General features: G+C 40.9%; 1 protein-coding gene across 6 annotated transcripts in view; it reads right to left on the minus strand.

Moving 5' to 3' along the window:
* Positions 1 to 4699: 4699 nt before the first annotated feature.
* FHL1 (four and a half LIM domains 1) overlaps positions 4700 to 14947 on the minus strand; it is a 101019-nt gene continuing 90771 nt past the window's right edge. For all 6 annotated transcript variants that reach the window (XM_056539662.1, XM_056539659.1, XM_056539663.1 and 3 more), the window contains exons 3-6: positions 12841 to 13015; positions 9544 to 9713; positions 8570 to 8756; positions 4700 to 5329 (exon numbers count right to left, since the gene is read on the minus strand). In XM_056539662.1, coding sequence (XP_056395637.1) covers positions 5175 to 5329; positions 8570 to 8756; positions 9544 to 9713; positions 12841 to 13015 — 687 coding nt within the window. In that variant the 3' untranslated portion in view covers positions 4700 to 5174. The remainder of the gene's footprint in view (positions 5330 to 8569; positions 8757 to 9543; positions 9714 to 12840; positions 13016 to 14947) is intronic.

The raw sequence follows: 14947 nt of genomic DNA on the forward strand, positions 1-14947 counted from the left end.
AAAGGACCTCCCGTCTTGTGAGTGGTCAGACCCCCACTAATCGGATCGCCCATCTGTGGATAAAGGATACACTTTAAAGGGGTACTCCACTGGAAAACATTTTCTTTTAAATCAACTGGTGCAAGAAAGTTAAGCAGGTTTGTAAATTATCAGCGACTATATACTACACAGGAAGTTCTTTTCTTTTTGAATTTCCTCTCTGCCTGACCACAAGTACTCTCTGCTGACACCTCTGTCCATGTCAGGAACTGTCCAGAGCAAGAGAGGTTTGCTATAGGGATTTGCTCCTACTCAGGATAGTTCCTAAAATGGACAGAGGTGTCAGCAGAGAGCACTTGTGGTCAGGCAGAAAGGAAATTCAAAAATAAAAGAACCTGTGTGTTGTACAGCAGCTAATAAGTACTGGAAGGATTGGGATATTTTAATAGAAGTAATTGACAAATCTATTTAACTTTCTGGCACCAGTTGATTTAAAAGAAAATGTTTTCCAGTGGAGTACCCCTTTTAACATAACCTGTTCAAGATTCTTAATAGGGTTTTTTTTTTTTTTTGCAGGGTTAAAAATTCCGAAATACACAGACACAAAATGTAGTGTAAAGTACTGTGGAATATGTGGGTGCTAATAAAAAAATATTATTTTTATTAATGTGTATCTCACCTCTATTAAAAAAAAAAAAACAACTAAGAAGTACACATACTTTTCCAGCTATTTTTTATTGTTCACATCTGTGTGCTGGATGATCCCCCAAGCATGTGTCACTCCCTGCCTCTATTTCCTGTATACTCTCTTAATTTGTATTGTGTAACCATGAAGACACTTTGGTCAGGACACTAAATAGTATATTTCAATCAATAGTATTTGCACAGTTGCTTCCTGCTTTATTTTAAATGTATAGAACAAATAAAAGTGCACAAAGCTTTTAAGGACAACCATTTGCCTCTCCTAATGTGTCCATTTCAGTAATCCCCATCAGATAATCACTCTGGAGTTCCATAGTACGCAATGTGCTGTTCCTCTTATTCTTCCTGAATATTTGACTTAATTGACAACTGGGTGTTACCAGTCCCCTTTGTTAAAGGGAAACGGTCATCTGTTCACCGGCAATAAACCCAATACACAGGGTTATAGTGTGCGTGAACAGGAGACCGACTAGGGGTTAAATTCGTACCTGCAGGCCGGAGATCTGTCCCTACAAAGATCTTTTTTCATCTTCAGTGAATTGCGTGCTGGAGGCGTGCCCGCCGGTCACTAAGAATATTCATATTGATTGGCTGGCCCGGCACGCAATTCACTGAAGATGGAAGAAGATCTTTGTTGGGACAAATCTCCGGCCTGCAGGTACGAATTTAACCCCTCACCGGTCTCCTGTTCTCCCACACTATAACCCTGTGTATTGGGTTTAGTGTCGGTGAACAGATGACCATTTTTCTTTAACCCCTTAAGGACTCAGCCCGTTTGGGCCTTAAGGACTCAGACAATTTTATTTTTACATTTTTCCGTATAAGCGGCGGTATGAGGGCTCATTTTTTGCGCCGTGATGTATACTTTTTATTGATACCATATTTGCTTATATAAAACTTTTAATACTTTTTTAATTAATTTTTTTGGGAATAAAATGTTATAAAAATGCTGCTATTTTGGACTTTTTTACTTTTATTTTTACACTTTAATAGTCCCCATAGGGGACTATTTATAGCAATCATTCGATTGCTAATACTGTTCAGTGCTATGAATAGGACATAGCACTGAGCAGTATTATCGGTCATCTTCTGCTCTGGTCTGTTCAATTGCAGACCAGAAGACCCTGGGAGACGGCCGGAGCCAGGTGAGGGGACCTCCGGCTGCCATGCTGGATGATTGGATCGCTACGGCAGCACTGCGGGCGATCCGATCATCCATTCAAATTACCACGATACTGCAGATGCCGTGATCTGTATTGATCACGGCATCTGAGGGGTTAATGGCAGACATCTGCGTGATCGCGAATGTCTGCCATTACAGGCGGTCCCTGGCTGGTATCAGCAGTTCCGATGCTCGCGGTTATGCATAGGACGTAAATGTACATCCTGGTGCGTTAAGTACCGCCTCACCAGGACGTACATTTACGTCCTGCATCGTTAAGGGTTTTGTCTTCATACTCTGCACTAATTGGATAATGACAGTGTGTAGGGACACCCCCTCCCAACTGGTATTACCCAATTGTCAATTTACTCATGTTTCCAGGGGGAATAACAGAGGAATGGCTCAATACACTGAAGAAATTATGTATTCTTCATGTAATAACAATTTTGTAAGAAATATTAACTAAAGGGGACATGACTGAAAAGGCCACAGGACCTCCTTCTGGTGGTTTCACACACACAGCTCCACATGGCCGTTTTCATTCAATTTTTTATACTATACCCTGAAGTGAATCCAGAAGAAAGGACAAGTAGAAGTCCTTATTTTTTTTATTTTCCTTCTGAATCTACTATTGGCTTTAGCTCACAAAGCTGTGTGTGACCCACCTTTTAAAATAATGTTCTTCAGCATGTGTCTCCATAGCCTGGTTAGAGATTGCTTGGAGTTGTAGCCATAGAAATAGAAAGATTAAAGACCACAACATTTACATAGTATGCAAACTATATTAAACTGTGCCATGTCTTGTTACAGGACAGAAAGGATATGTAAAGCAGTTGTCTCACACCACCTTTTCAGATAGCTTTTTCTTAAAGGGGCACTCCGGTGGAAAACTTTTTTTTTTTTTTTATGAACTGGTGCCAGAAGGTTAAACAGATTTGTAAATAAAAAAAAAACTAGTGGCACCTATACCTTCTGAAACCAGCTCCTGGTGCCAGAAAGTTAAACAGATTTGTAAATTACTTATATTTAAAAATTGTAATCCTTCCAGTACTACTTAGTAGTGTTGAGCGGCATAGGCCATATTCGAATTTGCGAATATATGGACGAATATTCGTCATATATTCGCTAAATTCGCATATTCGTAATATTCTCGTTTTATTTTCACGTATGCGAAAATTAACATATGCGAAAATTTGCATATGCGGAAATTTGCATAAGCGAAAATTCGCACGCCAGTCTCACACAGTAGTATAAGAGCCTTCTTTACACCACACAAGCTGGAAGCAGAGAGGGATGATCACTGTGATGTGTACTGTGGAAAAAAAAAAACGAATATTCGTAATTACGAATATATAGTCCTATATTCGCGAATATGCGATATTCTTCGCATTGCGAATATTCGCGAGCAACACTACTTATTAGCAGCTTTATGTTATAGAGGGAATTCTTCTCTTTTGGAAGTTCTTTTTTTTGTCTTGTCCACAGTTCTCTCTACTGACACCCCTGTCCGTGTCAGGAACTGTCCAGAGCAGCATAGGTTTGCTATAGGGATTTTCTCCTGCTCTGGACAGTTCCTGATACAGGCATCAGGTGTCAGCAGAGAGCACTATCGACAATACAAAAAAGAAATTCAAAAAGAAAAGAATTTCCTCTCTAGCATACAGCTGCTAATAAGTTCTGGAAGAATTAAGATTTTTTTTTATTTAAGTAATTTACAAATCTATTTAACTTTATGGCACCAGTTGATTTAAAAAAATAAATAAAAAATGTCCACCGGAGTACCCTTTTAAGTCAGTGTTTCCCTTCAGCTGACTGGGAATGTATGCCAAGCCGGAAACTCTTGGAAGGAAAGACTACCCATCTGCAGACAGCAGTGTCAGGGTTATTTCCTCTTATCAGTACAAAGCAGGGTCCTGGCTGATGAGAGGCCTGTAATCATGGGACCAAAGGGGTAATGTTTACCCTTGAGGAGTGCCTCTTAAAAGGGTATTCCAGGCAAAAACTTTTTTTATATATATCAACTGGTTCCGGAAAGTTAAATTACTTCTATTAAAAAATCTTAATCCTTCCAATAGTTATCAGCTTCTGAAGTTTTCTGTCTAACTGCTCAATGATGATGTCACGTCCCGGGAGCTGTGCATGATGGGAGAATATCCCCATAGGAACTGCACAGCTCCCGGGACGTGAGTCATCAGAGAGCAGTTAGATAGAAAAAAACAACTCAACTTCAGAAGCTAATAACTATTGCAAGAATTAAAACTTTTTAATCAAAGCAATTTACAAATCTGTTTAACTTTCCGGAGCCAGTTGATATATAAAAAAAAAAAGTTTTGGCCTGGAATACCCCTTTAAAGATGTGTGGAGACTTATTTGTTACAGGATGGTTTAGACAGAGCATCATTTCTTCAGTACAATTAAAAGACATGGATAGAGGTTTTATCATTTATTCATACATATATATATATATATTAATAGCAGGCATGCTAGTATGAGATGTACGGCCATGGCTGTTGCGATCGTGATATAGAACTTTTTATAAACATATATTAATATTTATTCTACAGGTTTATTTAACATCAAACCTACTACTCTGCTGTAAGGAGTTGATTATAGTGCTAGTCATAGAAAGTGTTCATACAGTACATTTATTGAACAGTAGTCTGTTGCCTGTGTCTCTCAAGCCAAAAAGGGTGGTCCAGGCTGATAAAAGGGTGTCTGTTTATGATTACCTATACTAACACCCTAGTTCAGTGTTTCCCAACCAGGGTGCCACCAGCTGTTGCAAAACTACTATTCCCAGCATGCCCGGACAGCCTTTGGCTGTCCGGGCATGCTGGGAGTTGTAGTTTTGCAACAGCTGGAGGCACCCTGGTTGGGAAACATTGCTTTAGTTCTTGTCTAGTATTCAGCATAACTACATTTAGGGTCCCGGCACATGGGCGTATTATGGACACAAATTTCACCATTGCGGACTCTTACTTTGAGGATGAGGTACAATACCTAACCTAGCCCTTGGACAAGGGAGGTGCTGTTTTATTTTTCTAATCACGTTTTCATCCATGTTAGAATTTCTAGGTTCTCAACAGCTGGAAAGACGCAGGTTTCACACAACTGGCGCAAAATGTTTTAAATGACTACTTTTTTGTTTCCGAAAGCTTGAAGAGATTTTAGCATGCATATATTGCATATAGATAGTGTTGGCATATACATTGTCAGTTCACTTATTGCCTAAAGAGCTCATATAACAATGTCAAATGTCATGCATATCCATACTAGTAGTTTACTCATTGTAAATCATTTCAGTGCAGATCAATGTATGTAGAGCTCCCATTTAGAGCTTCTTGGCACAGTCAGGACAGTAGATCTGCTCATTTTGACATACAAAACGCTTGTTGGCCAAGGACAGAGAACACTTCTTACAAGTGAAGCAATACTCATGCCAAGACTGCCCTTCATAATTCACCACGTTGGATCCCTTTCCAAATCCTGTAATAGAAGAGAGTTTTATTAACATGCCACTGTCTCAGTAGATTCTCGGTAATGTTGACTCACAGGTCCAAATTTACTATTATTTTATAGGACTTCTGCCACGTCTGCTATGTGTTTGATACTTAAACATTTTTCCGACAGGCCTAAAAAGGTGATATGGCATTGGTTAGAAAAATAAAGTGTATGGCTGTAGGTGTGCCAAAATATGCGTCGGGTGACTGGTAAGTAAATAAATAACCTTTTGGTTGTTATTTATAAACTTAAGATAAGGTGGTCTTCGGATGTGCCAGATTTATTAGTCTGATCTACTGTGATAAGTGAGTTTGCACTGTTTTAGCAAATCTGGGCCAGCAGAATTTTAGTATGACACTCCGCATTCTTTTGGTTGTATAATGTGCATAATCTCTTTGGCTGTAAAGACTATATACATGGTGACTACCTGCTTAGCAATTACCATAGCTATATTGTCACGGAATGTAAGCATTATTTTCAGTTCAATTATACTTTTTGCAGTATGTAAGTACAATATACTGGTATGGGAGCCACCAAGTGGTCACTTCTCCCTAAGCCTGGCTTAAGTGTTTGGCGCTTAGCAAGAGAGGTGTGGCCTTGCAGATGTACTATAATAATTTTTTTCTGAAATTGATGGCATTAATATAGCTTAAAGTGGTTATCCAGGCAAAAACTTTTTTTATATATCAACTGGCTCCGGAAAGTTAAACAGATTTGTAAATTGCTTCTATTAAAAAATCTTAATCCTTCCAATAGTTATTAGCTTCTGAAGTTTTCTGTCTAACTGCTCAATGATGATGTCACGTCACGGGAGCGGTGCATGATGGGAGAATATCCCTTGCATGATGGGAGAATATCCCCATAGAAGCTGGACAGCTCTCGGGACGTGAGTCATCAGAAAGCAGTTAGACAGAAAACAGCGTCTCAACTTCAGAAGCTAATAACTATTGGAAGGATTAAGATTTTTTAATAGAAGTAATTTACAAATCTGTTTAACTTTCTGGGGCCAGTTGATATATAAAAAAAAGTTTTTGCCTGGATAACCCCTTTAAATAATACAGCTTACAGCTGGCATTGATTCATATTTTGTCATGCACAGACAGCCACAGATAAATTAAGCGGCTTGTATATCTACAGATAAACATGTCATCTCTTTCATGCTGCCTGAAACAGGAGTCATCGAGCAGTCCCCAATGGCTTTTCCCTCCCACCATCCTTGATTGATAGATCTGTCCCTGTTTTGGGTGTATATATATATATAGGAGTTATCGGTGCCTCCGGTATCTATCTCACTGGCTGAGGTGGGACAGTGCTACAGCCTGCAACTAGCCTAGCAGCAGTGTTACATGCCTGGTCCCAGAGGCAGGAAGAGTATAGCAGCGGGGACCAGGACAGTGATACCAGGGGAGCAACAGGAGGTAAGTCTAGGTTTGGGTTTTTCAATGCCAGCTGCCTGGTCATACGGTATTAAAAAAAAAATATATATATATATACTTTTTTCAGATAACACCTTTAAGTTTTCCTCTAGTGGTAGGCAGCCATGATTTAATAATTTAAGGTTACGTTCATGCAGATTTGATGCGCAGGATTTGTAACTGCCGATTAGAAGCTGTGCTCAGTCATTTAGTTAATATAATATAAAAGCAATATTATGATTTGAGTTTTATGGCATATTGAAACAATGTGCAATAACTTTTTCAACTGATGTAGGTCTCACCTCTGAAGCACATTAACAATTCTTAAAGGGAGACCTCTATTCAGCAGTTCACCACAGCAGCACTTTTTACCAACCACTGCCAAGGGAACTAGAGCACTAAGCCCCTTTCAAGCAAATGGAGCTATGTTGTAGTTCTATGCACTATGGGAAAATCTGATTTACGAAAAAGCTATTTCTTAGAATGCACCAAAATCTACATGTGCAGTCATGGCTGTAAATGTTGGCACCCCTGAAATTTCTATTATATAGTATTTCTCACAGAAAAGGGATGCAGTAATGCATGTTTTGCTATACAGGATTGCAGTAATGCATGTTTTGTTATTCCCTTTGTGTGTATTGGAACTAAACCAGAAAAGGGAGGAAAAAATAAATAAAAAATTGGACATAATGTCACACCAAACTCCAAAAATGGGCTGGACAAAATTGGTACCCTTTCAAAATTGTGGAAAAATAAGATTGTTTCAAGCATGTGATGCTCCTGTAAACTCACCTGGGGCAAGTAACAGGTGTGGGCAATATAAAAATCACACCTGAAAGCAGATAAAAAGGAGAGAAGGTCACTTAGTCTTTGTGTGTCTGTGTGTTGATTGATGAAAGGTGTCAACGCAGGATAGTCCGGATGGTGGATAAGCAGCCCCAAACAAGTTCCAAAGATATTAAAGCTGTCCTGCAGGCTCAGGGAGCATCAGTGTCAGCGCCAACTATCCGTCGACATTTAAATGAAACGTTATGGCAGGAGACCCAGGGGGACCCCACTGCTGATGCAGAGACATAAAAAGCAAGACTACATTTTCCAAAATGAACTTGAGTAAGCCAGAATCCTTCTGGGAAAACGTTTTGTGGACAGATGAGACTAAGATAGAGCTTTTTGGTAAAGCACATCATTCTACTGTTTACCGAAAAAGGAATGAGGCCTACAAAGAAAAGAACACAGTACCTACAGTGACATATGGTGGAGGTTCAATGATGTTTTGGGGTTGTTCTGCTGCCTCTGGCACTGGGTGCCTTGAATGTGTGCAAGGCATCATGAAATCTGAGGATTACCAATGGATTTTGGGTTGCACTGTACAGCCCAGTGTCAGAAAGCTGGGTTTGCATCTTAGATCTTGTCTTCCAGCAGGACAATGACCCCAAACATACATCAAAAAGCCCCCAGAAATAGATGGCAACAAAGCGCTGGAGAGTTCTGAAGTGGCCAGCAATGAGTCCAGATCTAAATCCCATTGAACACCTGTGGAGAGATCTTAAAATTGCTGTTGGGAAAAGGCGCCTTCCAATAAGAGAGACCTGGAGCAGTTTGCAAAGGAAAAGTGGTCCAAGTGCGACATTATGTCCAATTAGCTTTTTTGGTTTAGTTCCAATACACACAATATGAATAAACATGTGTATAGCAAAACATGTGTTACTGCAATCCTTTTCTGTGAGAAATACTTCATTTTCTAGAAAAATTTCAGGGGTGCCAACATTTACTGACATGACTGTATATGGTGAATATAAATGGTCAATACCTGTTATCGGGTTCTTACAACTAGAACACTTCTTGGCTACGAAAGTCTTGTAGCAATCCACACAATAGTACTGATCCTCAACAGCAGTGAAACGCTGGCCAGCTAGTTTTTTGTGACAAGTTTCGCACACAAAACAGTCACCGTGCCATGGCTGATCCTGATAGGTTATCCCTCCAGATGTTATCGGCTGAAAAAGAACACCCATACTGTTAAGATGCTGAGCAATGGATGAAATTACACTTCATGGTAACAACAACCTATATTACAGAGATGACATCATCATGACCTTATGTCTTTAGACCTATGGGTTATAAGGCTGGTAACTTTTAGTCACATCTATGTTAAAATGTTGTCATCATACAGCACCACTCTTATCCACAGTATGTATTTGTTATTGCAGCTCAGTGCATATTTACAGTACTTGTCTGTAGCTGAGCAGCAAAAGTAAACCCTATCTATGGACATGTTGAGTAAAGAAAAATGTTGTGATCTTTAAATGGGCACTGTCAGATCGAAAAACTTTTTATATGTTGATACTGTTGCAAATTATTTTATAATATGGTTGTTTTGATTTTTTTTTATATTTAATAAAGAAAACTGCTCTTGAAAATCCCACCACTAGGAGTCCCCATAACTACTTGGACACTAACTTGTCCTGCAGCAGCATCAGGCTTGTCCATGAGTTATGGACAAGAGATGACTCATAAACAAGGCTGCATGAGCAGAAGCACCAATCAGCTCCCAACACCACAAGGGAGGGACACGCCCCCTCCCCCTGACAGGATTTCTAACACTGTGAACTAATGAAAAGAAGGATTTTTTAAATAAATATAGGTGATAAAGGCATAAAAATTAGATGTACATGGTCAGGGTTAGTTACCGAGTAACATATATATATATTCATTTATTTTATTTTATTTTTTTGTGGATCTGACCGGTACGCTGTAAGTTGACTGACAGGTATGAATACTCACGTTCTTACACTTTACACAGTGTTTAGCAAACTTCTGCTCATGGCAGTTGACACAGAAGATATCGGCCCCTTTGGGAAAGAAGCTTCCTGCCCCTATGGATTGCTTGCAGTTGCTGCATGTAAAGCATTCCTCATGCCAAGCACTGCCCTTATACTCCACATTGTGTCCACCTGCAACATAGGAAGATTTTTATGAACCCTTCTCATTGATTTGCTAAACGAGAAACCTTTTAACCCTTTTAAAGGGGTACTCCGCTGCCCCAGCGTTTGGAACATTTTGTTTCGAATGCTGGGTGCGGGCGGTGGGAGAAGTTACTTCACAGCCACACACACACAAAGCAACGGTCGCTACACCCCCTCTCATAGACTTGCATTAAGGTGCCGTGGTGTGACATCACGACTGCTCCTTCATGCACCCAGTGTGCATGCTGCACCCAGCAGCGGGACCCCTGCAATCAGACATCTTATCCCCTATCCTTTGCAAAGGGGATAAGATGTCTAGGGGCGGAGTACCCCCTTTAAGCCCCAGCATTTTTCAGTTTATTCATTGTTGCATTTCAAGAGACAAAACTTTTTTTCCACTGTCGCATTTCAAGAGCCATAGCATTTTTTCATCAATTTAGGGTGTACTTCTTCTAAATGAGTTTTATATCTTAATGGTCTATTCACACGTACAGTATTCTGCACAGATTTGATCTGCAGAATTTCAAGCTGTGTTCAGTTTACATTGAAATCTGCAGCAGAAAATCTGCATGTCAAATCTGCACATAATACTGTACGTGTGATTAGAACATAAGGGTGTATTCACGTGTACAGTATCCTGCATATCCAGCTGCAGCAGAAAATCCTGCGCTGGATACTGTACATATGAATACACCCTAAGGAGATGGTCAAATGTAGCTCATCCACTGTGTATGTGGGGCTGTGAATTTGCCAATGCCAGTCACTAGATTGAGCTTCCTGCTGCTGTTGGGTAGCCCTGTGTGTCTGCTCGTAGCAGATCTGCAGCTAGAAATCCATTACTACGGGCAGACACACAAGTCTACCCAGCAGCAAGCCATGAGCTTGCTCTTGTTACTGGCACCAGCACATCTGCAGTATATTTCACCGTAAGGGTACGTTCACACATACAGGATCCTACGCAGATTTGATGCGCAGGATTAGAAGTTGTGCTCAGTCATTTAGTTTACATTGAAATCTGCTGCAGAAAATACTGCGCATCAAATCTGCGTACGTGTGAACGTACCCTAAAGGTGTATTCACATACACGGAATTTGCAGTTGCGGATTTGCAATTGCAGAATTTATAACTTCAAATCTGCTGTGGCCCCTGTGAGTAGGAATATACCCTAATGGCAATATTCTGAGGTACATCATATTTACTGATTTAACTTTTATTAAAACAAACAAACATGCTTTGTTTTTATTTTTTTTCCCTTGACTGTTTACTGTACATTGAAAACTGTTCAACATTTTACAAGTTGGTGCAAACATAGTTATACATACAGTTTTTTTTTGTTTAAAGGAAATCTGTTATCAGTGTCACCTGCACTAACCTTTCAGTACCGACAGGTAGTGCAGGTGACACTGATGACAATGGTACTTACCTTGTCTCGTTCTGTGCAGGGGATCTCCGGTAATCTTCTCCGTTAGCTTCAGCTCCGGGCCTGGCTTGGGGCACAGGCGGAGCTTATTGATGTCACTGCTGCTGTTCTCTAGCAGCGGGACCCAGCAGAGAACAGCAGCAGTGACGTCACTAAGCTCTGCCCGTGCCCCAAGGCGAGCCCAGAGCTGAAGCTAACAAAGATTATTACCGGAGATCCCCTGCACGGAACGGGACAAGGTAAGTACCGTTGTCATCAGTGTCACCTGACAGGTTAGTGCAGGTGACACTGGTGACAGATTTCCTTTAACCCCTTAACGACAATGGAAGTAAATGTACGTCATGGTGACGTGGTACTTAGCGCACCATGACGTACATTTACGCGCCGACGCTATCAGCAGCCAGGGACCCGCCGGTAATGGCGGACATCAGCGATCGCGCGGATGTCCACCATTAACCCCTCCGATGCCGTGATCAATACAGATCACGGCATCTGCGGCAGTGCAGTACTTTCAATGGATGATCGGATCGCCCGCAGCGCTGCCGCGGCGATCCGATCATCCAGCATGGCCGCCGGAGGTCCCCTCACCTGGCTCCGGCCGTCTCCCGGGGTCTTCTGCTCTGGTCTGAGATCGAGCAGACCAGAGCAGAAGATCACCGATAATACTGAGCAGTGCTATGTCCTATACATAGCACTGCACAGTATTAGCAATCAACTGATTGCAATGAATAGTCCCCTGTGGGGACATAAAAAGTGTAAAAAAAAAAAAAAAAAAAAAAGTTCTAAAACTTAAAAATAAAAAAGTGAAAAATCCCCTCCCCCAATAAAAAAGTAAAACGTCCGTTTTTCCCGTTTTACCCCCCAAAAAGCGTAAAAAACTAATTAATACACATATTTGGTATCGCCGCGTGCGTAAAAGTCTGAACTATTAAAATATATTGTTAATTATCCCGTACGGTGAACGGCGTAAACGTAAAAAAATAAAAAAAAAGTCCAAAATTGCTGCTTTTTTGTCACATTTTATTCCCAAAAAAATTTATAAAAAATGAATAAAAAGTAAAGCCTAAGCAAAAGTGATACTGATAAAATCTACAGATTATGGCGCAAAAAATGAGCCCTCATATCGCCCCATATACGGAAAAATGAGAAAGTTATAGGTGGTCAAAATAGGGCAATTTCAAACATACTAATTTTGTTAAAATGGTTTGCGATTTTTTTTTTTAAGCGGTACAGTTATAGAAAAGCATATAATCATGGCTATCATTTTAATCGTATTGACCCACAGAATAAAGAAAACATGTCATTTTTACCGGAAAGTGTACAGCGTGAAAACAAAACCTTCCAAATTTTGCTAAATTGCGGTTTTCTTTTCAATTTTCCCACATAAATAATATTTGTTTGGTTGCGCCGTACATTTTATGGTAAAATAAATGATGTCATTACAAAGTACAATTGGTGATGCAAAAAACAAGCCCTCATAGGGGTCTGTGGATGGAAATATAAGAGAGTTATGATTTTTAGAAGGCGAGGAGGAAAAAACAAAAATGCAAAAATAAAATTGGTCTGGTCCTTAAGGCCAAAATGGGTCTGGTCCTTAAGGGGTTAAAGGAGAACTCCAGTGAAAATTTACTTATCCCTTATCCACAGGATAGGCGGTAATACCGTAATAGATGGTAGTGTGTGGTGTCATCTTACCTGGCTGGATCAGCTTGTGACATCCATTACAGCGCAGAGAGTCCTCTCGAGTGGTACACTTGGCACACATAATTTTATTGTCCTTGAAAATAAACTGTTCATTGGCCAGAGGATGGTAGCACTTGGCACAGCGGAAGCAAGTATCATGCCAGTAACGGCTCTTATAATGCAGCTCCTACAAATGAGCAGAATTATCATTTTTATACGTTATCCAGAGGTTTAATCTTATCCACATTTTATGTTTGAATTCAGTTTTAAAGAGCACCATACGAGGGTGCAGACAGGTGGATTGTACTACTAAGCATGTGCTGAGCACTAGACATTATGAAAGGGACTCGAAAGAGCAGAAGGGGGCCCAAAAACAAATATTTAACTGCAATATACCGAAGACACAAGTATTTTTTGCAAATATTTTAATTGGAACCCTGAGGCTATGTTCACACAGCAAAATTTCTGCATGGAATTCTGCATAAAAATTCTGCAGTAAATTCTGCAGAATTTTACTGCCAATTCGCTTTAATGGAATTCCTGCAGCGGTAAATTCTGCTGTGTGAATTGGACAGCGGAAAACCTTTTGAAGTGTATTGGCTATAAATTCATGCAGAATTCCATGCAAAATATAATGCAGAAATTCTGGCGTGTAAACAACCAGCTGAATTTCCGAGTGGAAGTCTTTTGGAAAATTCAGTTCGGAAGCTCTGCAAAATTTGCTGCACATTGTGTTGATTGGGATTCCGCTGTCCCATTCACAGGGTGAAATGGCCAGATTCTGCAAAAAAAAACATTGAGGAAGATTTATCATGGAATTTAAGCAGCTTTTATTGCTCACAAAAGTCGCACAAAAAGTTGCATGTGCGCCTAAGCAATTTTTTGTGTGACTTTTGTGGGTAAGCAAAAATACCAATCTGCCCTGTGTAAGCAATTTTAATTTTTTACTTTGCAGTGGTCCAGGATTAATCCTTGCGAAAGTCACACGTAAGCAAATAAAAGTCACAATAAAAGTCACAAACCCCTTCAAAAAGTCACAAGTGTAAGCAAGTTCAGACCTGGCTTACAAACTTGTTTATGACAGCATTTTCAAAAAGTCGCACTTGATACTTTTTGTGCGACTTTTTGCACAGCTCCACCCACTCACATCTACCACCTGCCTGGAAGGTGTTGGGACTACAACTCCCAGTATGTCCTCACTGTAAGGGCATGCTGGTAGTTATAGTTCTGAAATAGCTAGCAGGTGGGTGGTAGATGTGGGCTGGTGGTCGGGGAGCGAAGCTGAGCAAAAAGTCGCAGGTGAGACTTTGTGCAACTTTTTTTACTTTCATTTTCACAGGCATGGTGGGACGAGTGGGTAGGAGATGCACAGGAGGGTAACAAGCATGTCACCCGCCCGGACATCTCCTGCCACCCCCCAACACTACTACAACTCCCAGCATGTCCTTACTGTAAGGACATGCTGTGAATTGTAGTTGTGCAGCACGGGGGGAGCGTGTTAGGTGGGCGGGCGGATGTCACCTTGTCACCTGCCCGCGCCGCATGACTACAACTCCCAGCATGTCCTTACTGTGAGGGCACGCTGGAAGTTTTAGTCATGCAGTGGGGCAGGTGACAAGCTTTTCACCCGCTTGCTCATCTCTCCCCAAGCCCTGCTGCATGACTACAACTCCCATTATGTCCTTACTGTAAGGGCTTGCTGAGAGTTGTAGTCATGCAGTGCGGTAGGATATAGCCGCCCACTGGAAGTGAGGTAATCAATTTTAGCTAGTGTCAGTAGGAGGCAAGACACAGGTCTGGGAGCTCCCCAGACATGGTCTCTTATTTTATTATTTTCTAGTTAAGTACATATAGTTAGATTCTTTTTCCTTTTGTTACTTTTCTAGATTGGCCGACAGGAGCATGGCACTACCTGATCTCCCAGATGAGACAAATGGGCACAGTGCATAGAGTATGGTCTGTTAACCCCTTCTCGCTAACGGCCAACGCCTGGAGGTGTACCTTGGGTCCAGGTCCCCCACTGCCCCTGCTCACCTCGCTATGGCAGCCTGGCATGATGCAGTGTGGACTTAAGCTAGCTGAAGACATCAGGAGGTGAGTATAGCCAAGAGCTAGGTAG

The sequence above is a fragment of the Hyla sarda genome, chromosome 9, assembly GCF_029499605.1.
Source record: "Hyla sarda isolate aHylSar1 chromosome 9, aHylSar1.hap1, whole genome shotgun sequence".
Classification (NCBI taxonomy): Eukaryota; Metazoa; Chordata; class Amphibia; order Anura; family Hylidae; genus Hyla; species Hyla sarda.